Genomic DNA, 24,064 nt, shown 5'->3' with positions numbered 1-24,064 from the left:
CATATATATAGTGCTCTGCACAGTTGCCCCATAGCTGTGCCATATATATAGTGCTCTGCACCGTTGCCCCATAGCTGTGCCATATAGTGCTCTGCACCGTTGCCCCATAGCTGTGCCATATAGTGCTCTGCACCGTTGCCCCATAGCTGTGCCATATATATAGTGCTCTGCACCGTTGCCCCATAGCTGTGCCATATAGTGCTCTGCACCGTTGCCCCATAGCTGTGCCATATAGTGCTCTGCACCGTTGCCCCATAGCTGTGCCATATAGTGCTCTGCACCGTTGCCCCATAGCTGTGCCATATAGTGCTCTGCACCGTTGCCCCATAGCTTTGCCATATAGTGCTCTGCACCGTTGCCCCATAGCTATGCCATATAGTGCTCTGCACCGTTGCCCCATAGCTATGCCATATATATAGTGCTCTGCACCGTTGCCCCATAGCTCTGCCATATAGTGCTCTGCACCATTGCCCCATAGATGCTCCACATAAATCTGTGCTGCTGCTGCAATAAAAAAAAAAAAACACATACTCACCTGTCTTGCTTGCAGCTCCTCGGCGCCATCTTCCCGGCGTCTCTCCGCACTGACTGATCAGGCAGAGGGCGGCGTGCACACTATATGCGTCATCGCGCCCTCTGACCTGCACAGTCAGTGCAGAGAGACGCCGGGAAGATGGCGCGACGCCCGGCGTGTGGAACGAGGACAGGTGAATATGACATACTTACCTGCTCCCGGCGTCCCGCTCCTTCCCCCTGCCTGTCTTCGGTGCCGCAGCCTCTTTCTCTGTTAGCGGTCACCGGCACCGCTTCATTAGAGAAATGAATTATGCGGCTCCGCCCCTATGGGAGGTGGAGCAGCCTATTCATTTCTCTAATGAGCGGTCCCACGTGACCGCTCAGGGGAAGAGCTGCAGCACCCGGAGACAGTGGGACGTGCAGGGGGGGCACCAGGAGCCCCGGAAGCAGGTAAGTATATGACAGTCCTCACCCGCCGACCCCACCACCGATCATGACTCGAGTATAAGCCGAGAGGGGCACTTTCAGCCCAAAAATTTGGGCTGAAAATCTCGGCTTATACTCGAGTATATAAACAGTAAACCGTATGTGCAATATTTACAAGGTTCAGATGACAAGACGTCTTTAAACAGTCCTCGAAAAGAAATCCGCGGGAGCAGTAATGCTATATACCCGATTCCATGGGGGATCAGTAGTTGGCACTAGTGGATTGTAGCGCTAAGGCTATGTACACACGTGGCGTTTTTGCAATGAAAAATGCAAAGTCAATAAGATACATTACATCGTTACATATATTTTTCCTTGAAGATTTGAAGCAGTTTCATATCTGCAGCATGTCAATTCGTTCAGCATTTTTGCTTCATTTTTCACCCATTCTAATGAATGGGAAAAAAGCATAAAAAAAACAAACATAAAAATGCACGGACTTTATGTAGTGTTTTTCCTTCCAATAGATCAGATTTTTCGGCTGCAAACCCTAAAACGTAAGGCTATGTTCACACATTGGGTATTTGCTGTGTTCTTTGCCTGCAAATTAAAAGTTACTTTTTACAGTGAGATTTTGGAAATCTCACTCACACATTTTTTTTTTCCATGACTGAATTTGAGAACTACAATGTTTTTTAGTTTTTTTTTTTAAATCTGCGACAAGTAAATTATTTCTGTTTTTGCAGCTTTTTTTTTTGTTTGGGGGGGGGGGGGGGTATTTCCATCCATAAAAAACAATGAGAGGGTGAAAAAAATTATGCAAAAAAACTGAAACAAATATTTTCTTGGAATTTTCACAGCATTTTTGGTGAAAAAAACTTCTAGAAACATGTACTTTAGACAAAAAACACATGTAATTGGAACAAAAAAAAAATGTTGCAAAAACTCTTTATCAATACAGAAAAACTGGTGATTTGAGCGCATTTTTACTGCAGAAAAAATAAATGTGCGTGTAACTATAGCCCAATTATTTGAGTTGCAATTAGCCTATGGCATCATCTGCATAGATTTGGTATTTTTAAAGTATATGTGTCATTTCAGGTGACTTATATCATACATTTTTCACTAGTTTATCCCTCTGCAGACTCGGAAGCAAACAGTCAGTTTTTCCTAAGTTCATCTCCAGAATAGGTGGAGACGGCTGCTGTTGTCTCTTATACGCTGCACACATAATGAAAGCGATCCTGCTCTGTAGCACTCCACCAGAGACAGCAGCATGGAGCACAATATTCAGCAGTACTGAGCAGTGTAACAGTGAATCCAGCTCTCAGGTGAGATAAAACAATTACTAGAAAGTAGCAGAATTGTCTTTGTGTCATTCCCATCACCAGGTCAATCATCCGCTTTACTCCTATTTTCTCGCTCTCCACATCCGAGAAAAGCAGATCCCACTCTGAGCAAGCTGAGCAGCATTACTGGATTGATTTTCTTGGATGGAGAGAAAACGGTCATCTGGACCTGCCCTGAGAGTAACAGGTTAGTTTTAGATATGGGGAGAGAGGCCGGTGATGGGAGAAGTGTTTTTCCATAATAAGATATTACAAAGTTTGCTATATTCGCTTGTGCTATTGACTTACTGTATACAAAGTTTCTTAAAGGTAATGGTCACCAAGTTTTTGCTACCCCATCTGATAAAACTGCAGAATAATGTCACTTACTAAAGATTTGATAAAATCCCTGACTTCTCTGCTGCAGATCTAGCAGTTCTCTGAATGCTGAGCTCTGTATAACCCCATCCACACAACTAAATGGCTGCTTTCTGTGTACACTGTCCATAGGCAGAAAGCGGCCAATCAGTGGTGGGAGCTCATGAATATGGAGGGCTACATGGTAGCAGATTTATTACTCCTCTAGCGATAATCTCTAGCTGATAAAACTGATACTATAAAATCTACAGTAAGCAGCCGAGTAAGTGACCCAGAATGTCTGAAGAGCAGTGACATCACAGACTTGACGTGACCATTCTTCAGAGATGTCGGGTATCGCACAGCGTACTGTGACCCAGAAGTGGCTGTTTGCGAATCCTATAGAACGTCAGAACGAGGCTTCTTAGGCTTTGTTCACCTGATTTGGTGCACTGCGACAGATTCGCTGGGCTACGACAGATTCGTTGGACTACGACAGATTTGCTGGGCTACGACAGATTTGCTGGGCTACGACAGATTTGCTGGGCTACGACAGATTTGCTGGGCTACGACAGATTTGCTGGGCTACGACAGATTCGCCGGGCTACCACAGATTCATTGGACTATGACAGATTCGATGGAGTACGACAGATTCGTTGTAATACGACACATTCGTTGGACTACGACACATTTGTTGAACTACGACACATTCGTGGGACGACACATTCGTTGGACTACGACAGATTCGCTGGACTAATACACAATTGTTGGACTACGACAGATTCAATGGACTTCGACAGATTCGCTGGACTATGTCGGACCTGTGTGGGATTTTGTTTTATGAAGTGGTGAAAACCAGGGAGAGTGTTTATTTCAATAAAGTATTCTTTTGCATGTGTTTCCTTTTTATTACTGGGTTAGTAATGGGAGTGTCTGATAAGACTAGCATCAGGGCTTGATGTCAGACGTATTTCTGGACAATTCACAGCTGACATCAACCCCAACTACAATTACCAGGATTGCAAACGCTCCTTCAGATTTTGTGACAAATCTGTACGGCAAAAACGCGACGTGTGCACACAGCCTTACTGTCTTGTATTGGATTATGCTGAACATTACATCCATTATTGCAAGAATTAATCTATGTGCTGATGGCAGGGCCGGCGTTCAACAAACTAAGCATAAATCATTGTATATTTGGCATGGATGTCAGACCACAAGCAATCGCTCCACTTTGCTGGGCAGGTGGCCACATTTGGAAATGACATGTACGTTTAGAGAAGCAGAGCCAAACTACTCATCCACTCATTCATGTCTGTTATTTAGGCTAAATCCCGCAGCTTGTATCCGCGCTACGCTCGCTCCTGAGGATGCAGGAAATACAACGCTGTTATGACAATTCTAAGATCTGACACCAAACAAACAATAAAAAAAATGACAAATACTGAAGGAGAACTACTTGTTCCAATATTCTGTGTAGCTTCTGGTTCCCATTGTTTATGTTTCATGTCCGGAGACTACACAGCTTGGTGTGGTGTAGGCTAGGAAACTCACGTTAATGGGAAAAAAGTATCATACATAATCATATTAGAAACTAATAATTAGTCTGAAAAAATATTAGTCTGAAATTCACCATTTTATAGAGAATGTTGCCGTTCAAACTGCCCATAAAAAAAACCAAACCCTACACTCCCCCTGTGAAGACCCCTCTGCCCCAGCGCCAATGTTCCAGGATTTCCTGTTGGTCTTTATTGACTTTTCGACTGGCGGTACATCCACATGGCCACTGCAGCCAATCCTTTGATTCAAAACAGCAGAGCCCTGTGATTGGCTGCAGTGGTTAGTATTTGCAAAACAAGTAAAGAGTGGCAGGGATTAATTAATAGTCGACACTGCACAAGCAGGTGGTTAAATACGGTAGTTTTTGGTTTGAGAAAAGTTCAGCCACTGAACTCAGAGAGAGAACCTGAGATCAGTGATTGGCTGCAGTGCTGTCGGAATGACGTCAGCGTTGAAGACCATCTACAGAAACCAGGAGGGCCAAGTAAAGCAGATTTTTTTTTTAGCAACCTGCAGCTTGGGACAGAACTTGAAAATGGAAAACCCCTCTAAATATTAGTATGCACTTCACAAGCTTCATCTGGGAGGATCTTTCAACCATGTAGGGACGTAAAGCTGTAAGGAAATATTAAGAAATGAATAATAAACAGAAATAATCAAGTGTGTTCATGTAAACATTCTAACACCACCGTTTCACTGCCAAGAATGTATGCAGAACATTCCCACTTGCTGTGGCTCGAGCAATTTTTCAGATCAGGAAGAAAAATCAAAGCCAGTCACTGTTAACTCCCACTCTGTATAGTCTCCGATGACCTCAGGGGGTTCCAGGAACTTTTCTTCATGTTATCACCCAAATTCCCAATCACAGATTGTTGCCGCTTTCCCGCTGAACAAACTCCAATAACCAGAGGAAAGGGGAAGGGAAGTTACAGGAATGTTTCCTTAGGTTATCACCCCTGCTATCCAAAACTTATCAAATAGATGTCTTGGTATAAAAAGGATCAGTCTCTATGATTATTTTTCCAGATTTTCCTGAAGATCCCTACACATTTCTACAGAACCGTACATCAGAGGCAACGTCAGAAACAGGGACATAATGATCATTGTAGCAGAGGGTGTGAACGTGTCCAGGTAGTGCAGTAGGGGGCCCGTTTATGCCAATTTCACCTGGATGTGTGTCCTCAGTTGCACATTCAGCTGAACTGTATTGCGGCGCAGAGACTCACCGGCCGGCTCCCTGTGCTGCAATACACACTGTAAGCCAGGAGCTGCAGCAGATGCCTGCTTGCCAGTGAAAGGTGACGCATGACAGTGACGTCATATGCTGCCCATGCCTGCACACAAACATCAGCTGCCGGCCTCTGCACCAGTTATGGAGAAGGATACCACATGTCGTGGAAGTGAAGGAAGGTAAGAATAATTTATTGTTCGTTTCTAAAATGCTCTGGAGAAGAACAGAAGATACCCAGGATGGGAGACACTGTACCAGGATGGGGGCATTAGACCAGAATGGGGACATTATACCAGGATAGGGACATCATACCAGGATAGGGGACATCATAACATAATGGAGCTATTATACCAGGATGGGGACATTATACCAGGACAGGACTATTATACCATAATGGGGATATTATGCCAGGATGGGGACATTATACCAGCATGGGGGATATTATATAATGATGGGAGACATAATACCAAAATTAAAATATTATACCAGGATAGAGGACATTACCACATGGGGAGCGAACAAGCATGTCTTTATAGTATCTAGAATGCTACAAGTGCCCATACATCTGACCATCATGTCCTGGGGCCCAGGTCCAAATTTTGCACCGGGGCCTATCAGTATTTAGTTATGCCATTGGTCAGAAGTATTCCCCTAATTCAAACCCTTGCTGGAAGACTCCGCCTATATAGTCATCTGATGGTCACGATGTAAAGTCCCACCTTATAGAGGCCGAAAAGACACAACATGTAAGGCCACCGTCACACTAGCGAGTTTTACGGACGTATGAGCGCATAAAATACGTCCGTAAAACACGCCTAACAAATGGCCCAATTATTCCCAATGGGTCAGGTCCTATCAGCCGTATATAACGCATCCGTATTATACGGCTTTCTACGGCTGTACAAAATCGCAGCATGCTGCGTTTGTCAGCGTATTGCGCAAAAAATACGCCAATGAAAGTCTATAGGGGCGAGAAAAATAGGGATTCCACACGGACCAGCAGTGTGACTTGCGAGAAATACGCAGCGGTGTTAGTGAAAAGCCGGTAATTCAATTGCCGGCTTTTCATTTCTCCTTCACAAACCTGACAGGATATGAGACATGGTTACATACAGTAAACCATCTCATATCCCTTTTTTTTGCATATTCCACACTACTAATGTTAGTAGTGCGTATGTGCAAAATTTGGGCGCTGTAGCTGCTAAAATAAAGGGTTAAATGGCGGAAAAAATTGGCGTGGGCTCCCGCGCAATTTTCTCTGCCAGAGTGGTAAAGCCAGTGACTGAGGGCAGATATTAATAACCTCTCCATTATTAATCTGGCTTAATGTCACCTTACAATAGCAAGGTGACATTAACCCTTCATTACCCCATATCCCACCGCTACACGAGAGTGGGAAGAGAGTGGCCAAGTGCCAGAATAGGCGCATCTTCCAGATGTGCCTTTTCTGGGGTGGCTGGGGGCAGATGTTTTAGCCAGGGGGGGCCAATAACCATGGACCCTCTCCTGGCTATTAATATCTGCCCTCAGTCACTGGCTTTACCACTCTGGCGGAGAAAATTGCGCGGGAGCCCACGCCAATTTTTTCTGCCATTTAACCCTTTATTTTAGCAGCTACAGCGCCAAAATTTTGCACATACACACTACTAACATTAGTAGTGTGGAATATGCAAAAAAAAAGGGGATATGAGATGGTTTACTGTATGTAAACCATGTCTCATATGTCGGGTTTGTGCAGGAGAAATGAAAAGCCGGCAATTGAATTACCGGCTTTTCACATATATCGTACTGAATTAAATATAAATACAGAATATATATATATGTGTCTCAATGACATATATATATATATATATATATATATATATATATATACTGTATATATGTTTTAATGGACATTTGAGCACATAAATCCATTAGATGTCGGTTTTGCAAGCCTGCGAGAAAATATCGCAGTACGGATGCCATACGGATTACATACGGAGGATGCCATGCGCAAAATACGCTGACACACCCTGCCTACGGACGACATACGGATCAATATTTTGGGAACATTTCTCTGTATTACGGCCGTAAAAAATGGACCGTATTGTCTTACGCTGAGTGTGACGCCGGCCTAAATAGGGGAGTACGGTTCCATTAAAAGTATGCTCTGCCAGCTCTCCTGGTGCAAGCACCAAACATTCAGATAAGATGTGAACAAGGGACAAATACTTCTGAACCCTTCAGCTAATAGATGGTTTTGGAATATCAGTAAAATGGATCCTGCTCTGACATTCATATGTGTTACATGCATGCCGCTAGGTTCAGATAGGGGCGGAACAGGTCTCATGAATTCTTTGGAACTCTTCTCCGGACACAATTTTCCCTAAAAATCAGACTTGCCTTTTGAACAGTTCACACTTCTTTGGGGTCAACTTAACTCCGTGTTATTGATATCGCTGAAGTACAGTCCTCACATGCTCAACATGCTCTTGGAAGGTTTTGCTGTGTACCACATTGTCATCCAAGTACAGCTGACAGATATCGTCCCTCAATTCTACTAAACATGTCTTCATGTTCCTCTGGAATTCTGCTGGAGCTGAACTGAGCCCAAACGGTATGCGGATCCACTCGTATAATCCCCATGGTGTGATGAATGCTGTCAAGGGTCTACTGGACTCCTCGACAAACCCTTGGTGGTATGTCTTACCCTGATCGAGGACAGAGAACCAGGTACTTCCTGAGAGGCTATCCAGCATATCTTGGATCTTTGGTATCCGGTGTTGATCAGGTACTGACTTTCGGTTTAGTTCCCGGTAATCACAGAATAGTCTCAACGTACCATTCTTCTTCCGAACACAGACAATAGGAGATAAATAAGATGACTTTGACTTTTGGACCCAACCTCTGTTGATTAGATCTTGTAAATACTCTTTCACTTCACGGTGTAATGGTTTTGGCACCGACCTGTAACTTTTGGTTACTGGTGTCGTGTCTCTCAAATTAATTTTCAACTGCAACAAAGGAATAGAGCCTATATCAGAGTCATCTTTAGAGAGTGCATGACACTCTTCTCTCAGCATCTGTTTTGCTACCGCTAGATCTTCAGCACACAAGTGTTCCAGGGGTACTGGGCATCCCAGGGTCCTGAGGTGGGTTGTGCAATTTCCTCCCCTGGGCAACTCTTGTTCAGAAGAAAAACCAAAACCAAAACAAGGATCCCTAAAATTTAACTTTTAATAGAACAATTTAAAAGTAGACTTTATTTGTCAATGGATATTTAAAATGTAAGAAGGCATCTAATGTACCTAAACCACCCTGTGTCATACACTAATGAACCCTACCTGACAGTGGAGGTAGGCACCCTACTTTACCGCGGTAGGCGCCCCCACTCCTCGAAGGCTCACCCTGTTGTTGCCCTAAGAGCTCCCTACAATAAAGGAAACCTGTTAAGTACTACACCAGATCACTATAGTGACACCTACCTAACAGTGGAGGTAGGCACCCTAAGTTGTTACGGTAGGCGCCCCCACTCAACGGTGGCTGACCCTAGGGTCCCTTACTCACCCTGAACTCAGGAGAGATAAAAGATGAATGTCCCAATACACCACAGGTACCCGTAAAGAGGTAAAAAACAGAAAAAACTGGAAAAAATAATCAGAAAAAATTATCAAAACTTATACAAAAATAATACAAGTACTCTTCAGAATACTGTAACCCAGAGGAATAAATTGTAGAATACTCTGGTTAAATAAACAGTAGACTGACTAGTCCCATAAAGAATCACGGGTAACCAGAGTGTAATAATCTCTATTGGACTGATAGTCCACAGGCTCAATACCCGGCAACTAATATGCCAAAGCTGTAAGGATAACTTACTTGTTATCCTTACAGCTCCTCTATTTTTTCATCGTTATATGTGGCTGTGCTACCCCTGATGAACCCCCGCTATCTGGGGCAGTAGTGGGACGAACAAGATGGGAGTTCCCAGCGTGCTGATAAGTATACTTTGTGCAATTGCTCTTGTTTGTTTATATCAGCAGGACGATTGAGTCCTTATAGATATTGGTGAAAGTGAGCTGGGTTAATTTTCCTATTTAAGTGCCAACCATGAGTGACTGGCAATATGTCCCTACTATCTGTAGGTCTTCTCTCCTAATGATTTGTACCTTTGTCTTGCTTTGGCATATTAGTTGCCGGGTATTGAGCCTGTGGACTATCAGTCCAATAGAGACTGTAGTGTTATATAGTGTCCAGTTTTTTCATCTTTGAGCACTATATTGCAAGATGAGGATATACCTCTTTAGACTAATAGAGGATTGCTGATAGCATATTTTACATTTGCACGTTGTAAGGTATTTTTGTGCTAGAAGTACATATAATCATCTATTCGGATTAATGTGTATTATTACACTCTGGTTACCCGTGATTCTTTATGGGACTAGTCAGTCTACTGTTCATTTAACCAGAGTATTCTACAATTTATTCCTCTGGGTTACAGTATTCTGAAGAGTACTTGTATTATTTTTGTATAAGTTTTGATAATTTTTTCTGATTATTTTTTCCAGTTTTTTCTGTTTTTTACCTCTTTACGGGTACCTGTGGTGTATTGGGACATTCATCTTTTATCTCTCCTGAGTTGAGGGTGAGTAAGGGACCCTAGGGTCAGCCACCGTTGAGTGGGGGGTTCCTACCTTAACAACTTAGGGTGCCTACCTCCACTGTTAGGTAGGTGTCACTATAGTGATCTGGTGTAGTACTTAACAGGTTTCCTTTATTGTAGGGAGCTCTTAGGGCAACAACAGGGTGAGCCTTCGAGGAGTGGGGGCGCCTACCGCGGTAAAGTAGGGTGCCTACCTCCACTGTCAGGTAGGGTTCATTAGTGTATGACACAGGGTGGTTTAGGTACATTAGATGCCTTCTTACATTTTAAATATCCATTGACAAATAAAGTCTACTTTTAAATTGTTCTATTAAAAGTAAAATTTTAGGGATCCTTGTTTTGGTTTTGGTTTTTCTTCGCTTCTAGGAGCCCGATACATAGTAGTTTGGCAACTCTTGTTCCTTGGTGGGGGGACTGAATTCATGGTAGACCACTGGGCGGGTCTCACACTGGCTGGATATACCGCTTTGATGGTTTCAATTTGACCTAACACAGTCTTTGGATCCAGTCTAATTTTGTGTTTTGTGGTATTCATCACCGGCACGGTCACTCAGGCAAACCCACCAGTAGGAATCATAACCACAGTCTAACCTTGAATTAGGCCTTCTGGAAGTTCAGAGGAGTCTTTTGGCATGAACAGTTTCTTCTGGACTTTTCTTCTCGGTTCCATCTGGACTCCACACCTCACTCCCACCATTTGGTTTGCAGGGATGATGGTTGGGCGCAGGCCCACCTTGACTTCTTTCAGGTCCATTGTATTATGTGCTTTCTTTACTCTATGAATCACGTTTTCTGCCAGTGTTGGGTATGGTGAACGATGTGGCAATTGCATCCACCATCAGTGTTCCCTGAGTTGTGTTTTGTGATGACCTCATTAATTACATTATAACCCAGGATAGCATCCTCTGCCACATTCTGATCTTGACACTGGCATCTACTAACAGAGGCCTACCCTAATGTTCAGGAATTCAATAATCCATTCCTTCCTTGCTTTAAGCGCCCTCCTAATCTAAAGGACACATTAGTTAGGGCAGATGTGGGATCAAACAAACTATCCCCTAAACAACGCTTCCTACAGAATCCCCGCACAGGAACATTTCCGTGCCTTAACTGCTCACAATGTCATAATGTCCTCAAGGGTTCCACTTTTCATCATCCTCGCTCTGGGAAAATATTTCACATTCCAGATTATTTCACTTGTACCTCCTCATGGGTGGTTTACCTGATTAAATGCCCATGTGGCCTCCTATACATAGGAGAGACCACACAATCTATACGCGATCGGATTTCCAAACACAAATCCACAGTTCGCTGTAAACAACTTCTACTACCCATTCCGTCACATTTCAACACTCAGGGTCACAACGTCTCACAATTACGATTCCAGGTGATTGAACACATCCCCCCTATGAGACGAGGTGGAGATCGGGTAGCTCGCTTAAAGCGTAGAGAGGCCTTTTGGATCCATACTTTGGAGACCCTTCACCCCTTGGGTCTCAATAGGGAATACGACCTGGCCTCATTTTTATGATAATTAGCTCTATGTCAGTGTCTTGTATAACATCATTCTATCCACAATCTAGCGGACATGAGTGGTCTCTACGATAGGGGTTGGTAACCATATACATTTGATGTTTTACTTTGCTTCCAGTGACTGCTTTCTATGGTTTTACCCTTTACATATTACATGTTGACAGTATTTATCATGTGTACCATTATTCCATATTACCTAGTAGCTCTCTCACAGACAGTGTTTGTACTGTTATATACTTGTATTTACGTGTCATATGTGCCATATCTTTAAACCATATCTCTGTCTATTATTAGAGCCGTCTGTATTGAAGTCACTTCTACCACCCTATGACCGCACTGGATCAAGCTCTTTTACCACCTCTAGCACACGCATGGCTGAATCCAGCACTGAATATGGCATGTACAGCGGAGTCCCGTCTCCACTCACTGGATCTCCATTTAGGCACCGCCCCTTCTCTCCAGTCACGTCGGTACTATCGGCCGTTTCTAACCAGCGGAACCTATTTGACCGCAGTATGTTCCCTTGCACAGGGACACTGCGGCACGTCACTTCCGCCGGCCCTTCACATGCAGGCACAACAGGCTGCACAGCCACGCACTTGGCTCTGATGGACACTTCCTCAGTATGAGGTCACTTCCGGTTTTACGAGCGCCGTTTGGATTGGAGCAGAACACTATCAGGACATTCCCCGGGCTTATTTAACAGCGGTCAGTACACCCCCACATCAGACCAGCGGCGGACACCGCGTCTGATCACTGCACATTTCGCCAGGTCTCCAACAGGTAATTAGCTCTTGAGCGGTTCCACACCACCCTTGTTCAGCTCCTTTGTTTTAGCGCTCATCCAATGTTTGCTCTCTTTTGTCCATAGTATTCACACCAGCCTAGCGCTTTGGTAAGGTACTCACTCTGGTTATTCCTCACACCTAAGCACCTTTAAGTCACGTTCCTAATTCACCTTTATGTGACCCATAGGCGCTGCGTATATATGTGCCCTGAGACTCTTTTGTCTCTTTATGCCCAAGCCACAGTTAAGTACGGTACGTGTTTCACATCTTCACCTTCTATTATTACATGGACTGATAAATGCCTCTATATATCGTTGGTCTCTCTTCAGCATGTCTATACGCCTACTCATGCGACCCGTGACCACATAGATGCTGTACTATGTCTCATCTACAATTTTTGTATATACTTTTGTTGTTCACATTATTTGTTATATTGTCATTTTGGTTTTTTTCACCTGTAGTAACTGATGAAGGTCCGTATGAGGGACCGAAACGTTTGTTGGGTACTACAAATAAAATTTCACAAACGCATCAAGTTGAGTGCTAGGTTTTTTCTTGATTATATTAAGGTGTGGGAACCTACCTTAGCACCATACATACAGTAGTGCACACGTTTTTTTCTTACATTCTGATCTTTGGTCACGAGAAAAGGTACCAAAAGCTTCATGGTGTTGCTGTTCTTCGTGGCCCTGAGTTGGAAAGTCACTTCCACCCAGCCCATAAAAGGAATCTCGGTCTGGTTGACGGCTTTGCCATGGAGTTCCACTGGTCCTAAGAGATCCTTTGATGACCAAAGGCAGGTATGTGGCAGGTGGCGCCTTCTCCATTCTTCATTTAAAAGGCTCGCTTGGGCTCCTGTGTCCCACAGTGCTTTTACCAGGAGTCCATCTAGGTGGCACCTTATATAGCACCTTTGACCGATTAGGCTGATGAGGCTATCTTTACTGACAGAGGAATCCTCCTTTCAGGAGTATAACGTTAGGCCTTCGCACTGGGCATTAAGTGACCAATGCCCCTGTGTCTCTTGCAGCTGTTGTAGACAGGAACACACTTGGGGATAGTGCTTACGCAGATGTTTTACCTCATGCGCAGTTCTGGAGGTTGGTGGGATTTGGATTTGCTTCTGGGGCCTCCTCTGTGCTGCAGTTACCAGTGGTGCAATGGCAACCTCCTGTCTTTTAACCCGTGACCGTGACCATTGGCATTCCTTGGCATAATGTCCCTCCTCACCACTAGGGTTGAGCGAAACGGGTCGGCAATTTTCAGAAGTCGCCGACTTTTGGCAAAGTCGGGTTTCATGAAACCCGACCCGACCCCTGTGTGGGGTCGGCCATGAGGTCGGCGATCTTCTGAATCTGGAATCGGAATTCCGATACCGATTCCCGATATGTTTAAGATATCGGGAATTGGTATCGGAATTCAGATTTAAGTGTAAAATAAAGAATTAAAATAAAAAATATCGCCATACTTACCCTCTGACGGGCCCTGGTACTAACCGGGAACCTTCCTTCCTTAGAATCAGCCTTCCAGGACCTTGCGGTGACGTCGCGGTGATGTCGCGGCTTGTGATTGGTCGCGCAGCCCCCATGTGACCGCTCGCGCGACCAATCACAAGCCGCGACGTCACCGTGACGTCACCGAAGGCCCTGGAAGGGCTGATTCTTAGGAAGGAAGGCTGTCGGAAAGAAGCAGGGCGTGTCCGAGGGTGAGTATATACCTAATAGGAATATACTCACCCTCGGCTTCGCTCCGGCAGCCTTCCTTCCTAAGAATCAGCCCTTCCAGGGCCTTCGGTGACGTCACGTTGACGTCGCGGCTTGTGATTGGTCGCGCGAGCGGTCACATGGGGGCCGCGCGACCAATCACAAGCCGCGACGTCACCGCGACGTCACCGCAAGGTCTTGGAAGGCTGATTCTAAGGAAGGAAGGTTCCCGGTTAGTACCAGGGCCCGTCAGAGTGTAAGTATAGCGATATTTTTTATTTTAATTCTTTATTTTACACTTAAATATGGATCCCAGGGCCTGAAGGAGAGTTTCCGCTCCTTCAGACCCTGGGAACCATTGGAAACCCAATGCACTGCATTGGGTTTCGAGTTTCGGCCGACCCCGACTTTTTTATAGGATCGGCCGATTTCACTCGACCCGACTTTTGAAAAAGTCGGGTTTTCGTGAAACCCGACCCTATAAAAGTAAAGGTCGCTCAACCCTACTCACCACATCTTAAACAGTGGACACATTCCATCCTCTGATTTGATGAACTGCACGCCTCACAAGCCGGGTATCTTCTGTTTTGGAACCCACTCCTGTGTCTGAGAGATATAGATTCTGGCCTGGAAAGAATCAACTCTTTCACCTCCATCAGCTCAGCTCGCAGTTCTCCCATTACTTCTTCCCAGTCAGCTCTGGCTGTGCTCCCTTTTGTTGGTGGTTTAAGGTTCACTCTCAGCGGTGGTACTGGAGGGTCTTCATCATGATCTTTGGACTGGCAACCGGGGGTCTCCAACTTCAGCTGACTCATTCTGGTGGTTTTAGGAGCCGAGCCCTTCTTTAACTTCTGTTCGCTCTCTGACTCCAAACTAGCTGCCTCATTCATTTTTTCAATAAGGACTTCGTCCTGAATGCCAGGATCTTCTAGGTACTGTTTCAGCTGTAACTTAATATCTTTGCTGATTAAGCCTGTTCCCAATGATCTCAAGAACTTCTTCTGGACTAGCCCAGCATCAAACTTCGCCGCCGCCGCTACATCTCTGCATCTCTGCGAACAACAGTCTATCCTAAAGTTCAATCGCTCTGAACAAGAAACTTTGGGGTCATTCATTATTGTTCTGTGAGATGTTAATGAGTCGGTGGAATAATTCTGAAGGACTCTCTTCTTTATAGTGTCCTTTTAAAATCATCTTCAACTGTGGTAGGGTCAATTGACTTTTCATCTCTAGCATACTGCAGAGGTTCAGTCCTGGGTTGATCGCTTTCACCACCCCCTCAATGATCTCATCTGGCTGGCAGCTTTTCAATAATCCTGCATCGATCTGGTGCAACAAGTTCATATAAGACAGTTTTTCTTTCTGCTCACACTCTCCAATCTGTCCCAGGATTTTTAATTCATTCCTTATGGTGATTTGTAGTGTTGGAGAGTACCGTTTTCCCGACTTATCAAACCCAAGCAGGTTAAAGGTTCTGTCAGAGTCCGTCACACGTTCAGAGGGTTGGGTAGATTTCTGCAGGGCTGTTTCTAAGGCTTTGAATTGTTCTTTCAATTCCTGCAGTTCTGTCGGTGGAAGGAGATTCCCGCTTTTGGTAATTGGTGCTACTCCTCCATCTTCCAACTTCAACCCGGTTAGAAACTGTGTTAGCTCCTGGAGGAATGTCCTCATGACATCTTCAGCTTCTTTCTCCCCCAGCTCATCCATCTATGTATTAATGGCAGCTACAAGTTGTCTGCGGGAGCATGCTTTAGAGATCTGTTCTTCTGACATCTTTATACACTCACTGGCCACTTTATTAGGTACACCTGTCCAACTTCTTGTTAACACTTAATTTCTAATCAGCCAAGCACATGGCGGCAACTCAGTGCATTTAGGCATGTAGACATGGTCAAGACAATCTCCTGCAGTTCAAACCGAGCATCAGTATGGGGAAGAAAGGTGATTTGAGTGCCTTTGAACGTGGCATGGTTGTTGGTGCCAGAAGGGCTGGTCTGAGTATTTCAGAAACTGCTGATCTACTGGGATTTTCACGCACAACCATCTCTAGGGTTTACAGAGAATGGTCCGAAAAAGAAAAAAAATCCAGTGAGCGGCAGTTCTGTGGGCGGAAATGCCTTGTTGATGCCAGAGGTCAGAGGAGAATGGGCAGACTGGTTCGAGCTGATAGAAAGGCAACAGTGACTCAAATCGACACCCGTTACAACCAAGGTAGGCCTAAGAGCATCTCTGAACGCACAGTGCGTCGAACTTTGAGGCAGATGGGCTACAGCAGCAGAAGACCACACCGGGTACCACTCCTTTCAGCTAAGAACAGGAAACTGAGGCTACAATTTGCACAAGCTCATCGAAATTGGACAGTAGAAGATTGGAAAAACGTTGCTTGGTCTGATGAGTCTCGATTTCTGCTGCGACATTCGGATGGTAGGGTCAGAATTTGGCGTAAACAACATGAAATCTTTGGGATGTGGTGGAACGGGAGATTCGCATCAGGGATGTGCAGCCGACAAATTTGCGGCAACTGTGTGATGCCATCATGTCAATATGGACCAAAATCTCTGAGGAATGCTTCCAGCACCTTGTTGAATCTATGCCACGAAGAATTGAGGCAGTTCTGAAGGCAAAAGGGGGTCCAACCCGTTACTAGCATGGTGTAGCTAATAAAGTGGCCAGTGAGTGTATGTTCTGCTACTGTTCTCAATTCTTCACATGTTAACTAGTGTTGAACATTCCGATACCGCAAGTATCGGGTATCGGCCGATACTTGTGGTATCGGAATTCCGATACCGAGTTCCGATATTTTTGTGTGAGACTCTCCTTCAGGCCCTGGGATCCATATTCATGTATAAAATAAATAATAAAAATAAAAAATATTGATATACTCACCCGTCCGGCGGCCCCTGCTCTTAGAAGTGCCTCCGTTCCTAAGAATGCAGGGGTGAAAGACCTTCGATGACGTCGGGCCTTGTGATTGGTCGCGTGAGCGGTCACATGAGTGCTCACGCGACCAATCACAAGCCGCGACGTCATCGAAGGTCCTTCATGCGCTCATTCTTAGGAACTGAGGCAGCCGGTTACAGCGGTTACTACCAGGGCGCGTCCAAGGGTGAGTATATCCCTATTTTTTATATTTATTCTTTATTTTACACATGAATATGGATCCCAGGGCCTGAAGGAGAGTTTCCTCTCCTTCAGACCCTGGGAACCATCCAGGATACCTTCCGATACTTGTGTCCCATTGACTTGTATTGGTATCGGGTATCGGTACCGGCGATATCCGATATTTTTCGGATATCGGCCGATACTATCCGATACCGATACTTTCAAGTATTGGAAGGTATTGCTCAACACTAATGTTAACTGAAGAAGCAGTTCACTGATCCTGTCCATTTGTATTTCCACATCAATTGCTGTGAGTTTTCTTTAGGGCTGGTCCTCTTTAACTGGTGTAGCAGAGTTGAGTTGAGGTGCTGTGCTGCTATATTTTCCAGTCATTTTGCCTCTTTTCCCTCTGCATGCCAATTCCCGCTTAGAATTCCCCATACGGGCCACCAATGTTACATGCACACCGCTAGGTTCAGATAGGGGTGGAACAGGTCCATTGAATTCTTTGGAACTCTGGGGGAACCGTTACTCAGGGCGACCATGCACTTCAGCTTCCTCAGGCACAAGATGGATCCACTTGCTCACACATATACAACTGATTGAGTCTTCATGAACATTAACAGTGTAGTTTAATGTCACAGCACATTCAGTGCAATTCAAGTCTCTTAAGCACAGTCTTCATAAACAGGGCAGCTGCTTCTTAGAAGCACATTGATTAACAGTCTCCTTAGATAGCACAGATCAAGACTCTTTACAAAAGCACAGGAGTACACAGCATTCCTTCCAGCACAGTGTAAGGCTACTTTCACACTAGCATCGGGCTCGGCCCGTCGTGGTGTGTCGGGCCGAGGTTCCCGACGCTAGTGCAGCGCCCCAGAGTCCTGGTCGTTGCAGTACTGTGGCTCCGCCACTATGGGGAGCTATGGTGCGTCTGATGGCACTGAAGGAGTTCATCTAATCAGGTATCACAGTCACCAATACATTTCACAGCCGGGCCTCCGGGGAGAGCTAAGGGTGCTATTCATTAGGCCACTCCCCACCATAGTGGGTAAACTGGGGGTCAGGCAGGAAGTTAGAAAAAAAGCTGACTGGGTTGGAACCAGGCAACACCTTGTGGCAGAGGGTGTTGTAGGGGAAGAGACAGTAGTTTCTCTGTTAGGGGTGGGATCCTGACAGAGGCTTGGCAACGAGAACGAACGTAACAGGACCGTGCCTGCTCTGGGTAGTGGCGGTGCCCAAGAAAGGATTAGAAAAGAGATAGATTGTGCTGAGTGAGAAACGAGATCAAAGCGATAGGAGATTACCAGTAGGAGTCGTGCTGTAAGACCGAGGCAACATTCTACTGAGGCGCACAACCGGTGGCCGGAACGCCGAGAGAGTATCATAATATCCAGCTTCAAGCAATACTCTAAACAGCGGCAGGACAGTCAGTCTCAGGCGGGCTGTCTAACTCAAATCACCTATGAAGTCTTGGGGGGCAACTTGTGGAGAGGGGCGTCTCTAGGGTCCCGGAAGAGCTCCGAGCCTACCCGTCAAACGGGTGCCGTTCCTACCCGAACCTCAGGGAGGGACGGAGGATTAGCAGAACATCATCTAGTCGAGTTGTGAGGGAACTTAAGAAACAGACACAACAGTTGTGGGGACTTTCCGTAAGCACAGCAGGGAAGGACCACAACACATAGCGCAAGCAGGAAGGCACAGATCTCCACCTGTGAAGAGAACTCTGGAGGTGCCATTGGACCGGCCGGACTTGCGCAGCCTGGTAAACCGTATCCTGGACTGAGGACTCAGAGATCTTCAGTAAAGAGGTAAAGAGACTGCAACCTGGTGTCCTCGTTATTTACCGCGACCTGCACCTCACAATTGCACCGTTACACCACCACTTATTCTACCGGACGTCCCCCGCTGACAGACAGGGCCACAGACCGGGCCTAGCCACCGTGACATCCCCAGAACTGAACAGAGACTCCCAGAGGCCCGGCTCCGGGTATCCCTCGGCCCTGCGGCGGTGTGGGGGTGCTCTACTAGCGTTGTCTCCGCCGCACAACGGGGGCAGGGGATGCATTTTTCCAGCGCATGCGCTGCCCCATTGTGAGGTGCGGGGAAGTGCGGGGAGGTGGGGGCGGAGTTCCGGACGCGCATGCGCGGTCGGAAAAAGCGGACCGTCGGGAGCAAAAAACGTTACATGTAACGTTTTTTGCTCCCGGCGGTCCGCCACAACACAGCGCAACCGTCGCACGACGGTTGCGACGTGTGTCATTGCGTCGCAAATGCGTCGCTAATGTTAGTCAATGCAGAAAAAACACATCCTGCAAGCACTTTTGCAGGATGCGTTTTTTCGGCAAAACGACGCATTGCGACGTAATGCAGTTAACGCCAGTGTGAAAGTAGCCTAATGGAGGAAGGAGGGAGGTTTGCTGAGGAAGATTATCCCTGTACACAATTTCTTTCAGTCCTTATCTTTCCGCTCCTGTTAGACTTCAACTAGCAGTATAGGGGTAGCCCAACTCCACTCTGTACATGAATCCAGTATCCCTATGGTTCACTTGCCTAAACTTCTGTGAGAGAGATCACAGAAACACACCACTGATTCCTTTGGCTGTGGCCAGCCAGAATGGTAAACAAGTTTCCCACAATCCCCCTGGGGCTCTGCTAACCACTCCCTGTCTCCTGTGACTGTGTTAACCCCTCTAGTTGCTGGATGCTTTTGAAGCAACAACAGTTAGCACTATTTCTGCATATCACATATGCCCTAAGACGGCACATGAACATGGGTTGTCTTTCTGAAACTCCTCCTAATTTACATTTTTTTAGATGACACCAGTACTTTACCAAAACTTCAAGGTTTTTCTTTGCTGTTTTTCAAACCTTGTATAAGGTTTTTTTTATGTAAAAAAATGGTGAAAGTGAAATTATTTGTAAGTCAGTCTAATGGAGACATTAGTTACCGTATTTGATAACCACTAGTGTAATTATACTCGTCTATATAAAATTGTACCTTTCATCCCTTCCCAGTAGTCATCGTCTTTTTAGCCATTCATCGACCATGTAATTATGGCTTGACGGAAAGAAACATTACCACACATCTCTTGTACTCCCATCAGCCCAGATAGCATTTTTCCAGTTCTCAACTACACAATGATGTCGTGGACATAGACACATGATTAAACCTAGGAAATGTGTATTTGAAGTCTTTGCCAAGATGAGGAGAAAATGAAGAACAATGTACCTCTTGTAAATGCGCCTCTTTCTTCTTCGATGACAAATTCAAGTGTTTCTCTAAAATTGAATAATATTTCTCACTCTCTTTGTCAAACTTCTTCTTTCCTTCCTAAAAACATGAAAGTCAAAACATTAACATTTGGCATGCAAAAGTAATTACCGACTAACAAGCTTAGCGTGCCTTCCTCAAGGTCCACTAAAGCCAACATACAAGGTGATATGAGACAACATCTATTAATGTGCTCTGTCGTAGATGCAAAGACATCAGCATTCCCATAGTCTCTGTATGCCCTTACAAATCTACAAGGCATGCTGGGATCTGTGGTTTAACCCCTTAATCCCATATGACGTACTATCCCGTCGAGGTGACCTGGGACTTAATTCTCAGTGACGCGATAGTACGTCATATGCGATCGGCCGCGCTCACGGGGGGAGCGCGACCGAATGTCAGCTGACTATAGCAGCTGACATCTAGCACTATGTGCCAGGAGCGGTCATAGACTGCCCCTGGCATATTAACCCCCGGTACACTGCGATCAAACATGATCGCAGTGTTCCTGGGCATAGGGAAACATCGCGCAGGGAGGGGGCTCCCTGCGGGCTTCCATGAGACCCTCGGAGCAATGTGATGTGATCGCATTGCTCCGAGGGTCTCCTACCTTCTTCTCCCTGCAGGCCCTGAATCCAAAATGGCCGCGGGGCTGCTTCCGGGTCCTGCAGGGAGGTGGCTTACCAGAACCTGCTCAAGCCTGCAGCCCTGCATGTCAGACCGCTGATCTGACACAGTGCTGTGCAAAGTGTTAGATCAGCGATCTGACCCTATAACATGATGTCCCACCCCTGGGGGAATGTTGTAAAGTAAAAAAAATATATTCAAATGTGTAAAAAAAAAAAAATCCTAAATAAAGAAAAAATATATATATATTGTTCCCATAAATACAATTCTTTATCTAAATAATAATAAAAAACAATAAAAGTACACATATTTAGTATCGCCGAGTCCGTAACAACCCCACCTATAAAACTGTCCCACTAGTTAACCCCTTCAGTGAACGCGGTAGAAAAAAAAAACGAGGCAAAAAACCACACTTTATTATCATACCACTGAACAAAAAGTGGAATAACACGCGATCAAAAAGACAGATATAAATAACCATGGCACCTCTGAAAATGTCATCTTGTCCCGCAAAAAACGAGCTACCATACAGCATCATCAGTGAAAAAATAAACAAGTTATAGTCCTCAGAATAAAGCGATGCAAAAAAAATTATTTTTTTCCATAAAATAGTTTTTATCGTATAAAAGCGCCAAAACATAAAAAATGATATAAATGAGGTATCGCTGTAATCGTACTGACCCGGACAATAAAACTGCTTTATCAATTTTACCAAACGTGGAATGGTATAAACGCCCACCCAAAAAGAAATTCATCAATAGCTGGTTTTTGGTCATTCTGCCTCACAAAAATCAGAATAAAAAAACATAAAAAAAGTCACGTGCCCGAAAATGTTACCAATAAAAACGTCAACTCGTCCCGCAAAAAAACAAGACCTCACATGACTCTGTGGACCAAAATATGGAAAAATTATAGCTCTCAAAATGTGGAGACGCAAAAACTATTTTTTGCAATAAAAAGCGCCTTTTAGTCTGTGATGGCTGGCAATCATAAAAATCCACTAAAAAAAACTATAAAAGTAAATCAAATCCCCCCTTCATTACCCCCTTAGTTAGGGAAAAATAATAAAATTAAAAAAATGTATTTATTTCCATTTTCCATTAGGGTTAGGGCTAGGGTTAGGATTAGGGCTAGGGTTAGGATTAGGGCTAGGGTTAGAGGTAGGGTTGGGGCTAGGGTTACGGTTGGGGCTAGGTTTAGGGTTTCAGTTAGAATTGGGGTTTTCCACTGTTTAGGCACATCAGGGGCTCTCCAAACGCTACATGGTCTCCGATCTCAATTCCAGTCAATTCTGCGCTGAAAAAGTAAAACAGTGCTCCTTCCCTTCCGAGCTCTCCCGTGTGCCCAAACAGGGGTTAACCCCAACATATGGGATATCAGCGTACTCAGGACAAATTGGGCAACAACTTTTGGGGTCCAATTTCTCTTGTTACCCGTGGGAAAATAAACATTTTGGGGGCTAAAAAACCATTTTTGTGAAAAAAAATAATTTTTATTTTCACGGCTCTGCGTTATATACTGTAGTGAAACACTTGGGGGTTCAAAGTTCTCACAACACATCTAGATAAGTTCCTTTGGGGGTCTACTTTCCAAAATGGTGTCACTTTTGGGGGTTTCAATGTTTAGGCACATCAGGGGCTCTCCACACGCAACATGGCGTACCATCTCAATTCCAGTCAATTTTGCATTGAAAAGTCAAACAGCGCTCCTTCCCTTCCGAGCTCTGCCATACACCCAAACAGTGGTATACCCCAACATAAGGGGCATCAGCGTACTCAGGACAAACTGCGCAACAACTTTTGGGGTCCAATTTTTTCTCTTACCCTTGGGAAAATAAAAAATTGGGGGTGAAAAGACCATTTTCGTGAAAAAATATGGATTTTTTATTTTACGGCTCTGCATTATAAATTTCTGTGAAGCACTTGGTGGGTCAAAGTGCTCACCACACATCTAGATAAGTTTCTTAGGGGGTCTACTTTCCAAAATGGTGTCACTTGTGGGGGGTTTCAATGTTTAGGCACATCAGTTGCTCTCTAAACGCAACATTGCGTCCCATCTCAATTCCTGTCAGTTTTGCATTAAAAAGTCAAACGGCGCTCCTTCCCTTTCGAGCTCTGCCATGCGCCCAAACAGTGGTTTACCCCCACATATGGGGTATCGGCATACTCAGGGCAAATTGTACAACAACTTTTTTGTCCATTTTATCCTGTTACCCTTGGTAAAATAAATCAAATTGGAGCTGAAGTAAATTTTGTGTGAAAAAAAGTTAAATGTTCATTTTTATTTAAACATTCAAAAAATTCCTGTGAAACACCTGAAGGGTTAATAAACTTCTTGAATGTGGTTTTGAGCACCTTGAGGGATGCAGTTTTTAGAATGGTGTCATACTTGGTTATTTTCTATCCTATAGACCCCTCAAAGTGACTTCAAATGAGATGTAGTCCCTTAAAAAAAAAATGGTGTTGTAAAAATGAGAAATTGCTGGTCAAATTTTAACCCTTATAACTCCCTAACAAAAAAAAATTAGGTTCCAAAATTGCGCTGATGTAAAGTAGACATGTGGGAAATGTTACTTATTAAGTATTTTGTGTGACGTATCTGTGTGATTTAAGGGCATAAAAATTCAAATTTGGAAAATTGCGACATTTTCAAAATTTTCGCCAAATTTCCAATTTTTCCACAAATAAACGCAAGTCTTATCGAAGAAATTTTACCACTATCATGAAGTACAATATGTCGCGAGAAAACATTGTCAGAATCATCAGGATCCGTTGAAGCGTTCCAGAGTTATAACCTCATAAAGGGACAGTGGTCAGAATTGTAAAAATTGGTCCGGTCATTAACGTGCAAACCACCCTTGAGGCTTAAGGGGTTAAAGCATTAAACATATTGTATGCCTAAATATTTTAAGAGTCAGATGGGTTCTGCCTTCACTATAAATGGAAAGGCAGGTAAAAATGGTCTGGGTTTAGTCCTA

At 44.6% G+C, this 24,064-nt stretch overlaps 1 protein-coding gene across 3 annotated transcripts in view; it reads right to left on the bottom strand.

The window, feature by feature from the left end:
* The window catches only part of ARHGAP42 (Rho GTPase activating protein 42), a 326,179-nt gene that overhangs the window by 124,159 nt on the left and 177,956 nt on the right, over positions 1 to 24,064 (bottom strand). For all 3 annotated transcript variants that reach the window (XM_077298474.1, XM_077298472.1, XM_077298473.1), the window contains exon 5: positions 20,419 to 20,520. In XM_077298474.1, the coding sequence (XP_077154589.1) occupies positions 20,419 to 20,520 (102 nt within the window). The remainder of the gene's footprint in view (positions 1 to 20,418; positions 20,521 to 24,064) is intronic.

This window comes from Ranitomeya variabilis, chromosome 3, assembly GCF_051348905.1.
Source record: "Ranitomeya variabilis isolate aRanVar5 chromosome 3, aRanVar5.hap1, whole genome shotgun sequence".
Classification (NCBI taxonomy): domain Eukaryota; kingdom Metazoa; phylum Chordata; class Amphibia; order Anura; family Dendrobatidae; genus Ranitomeya; species Ranitomeya variabilis.
Note: the sequence above shows the minus strand (reverse complement) of the source record. Positions and strands in the feature narration are given on the sequence as shown.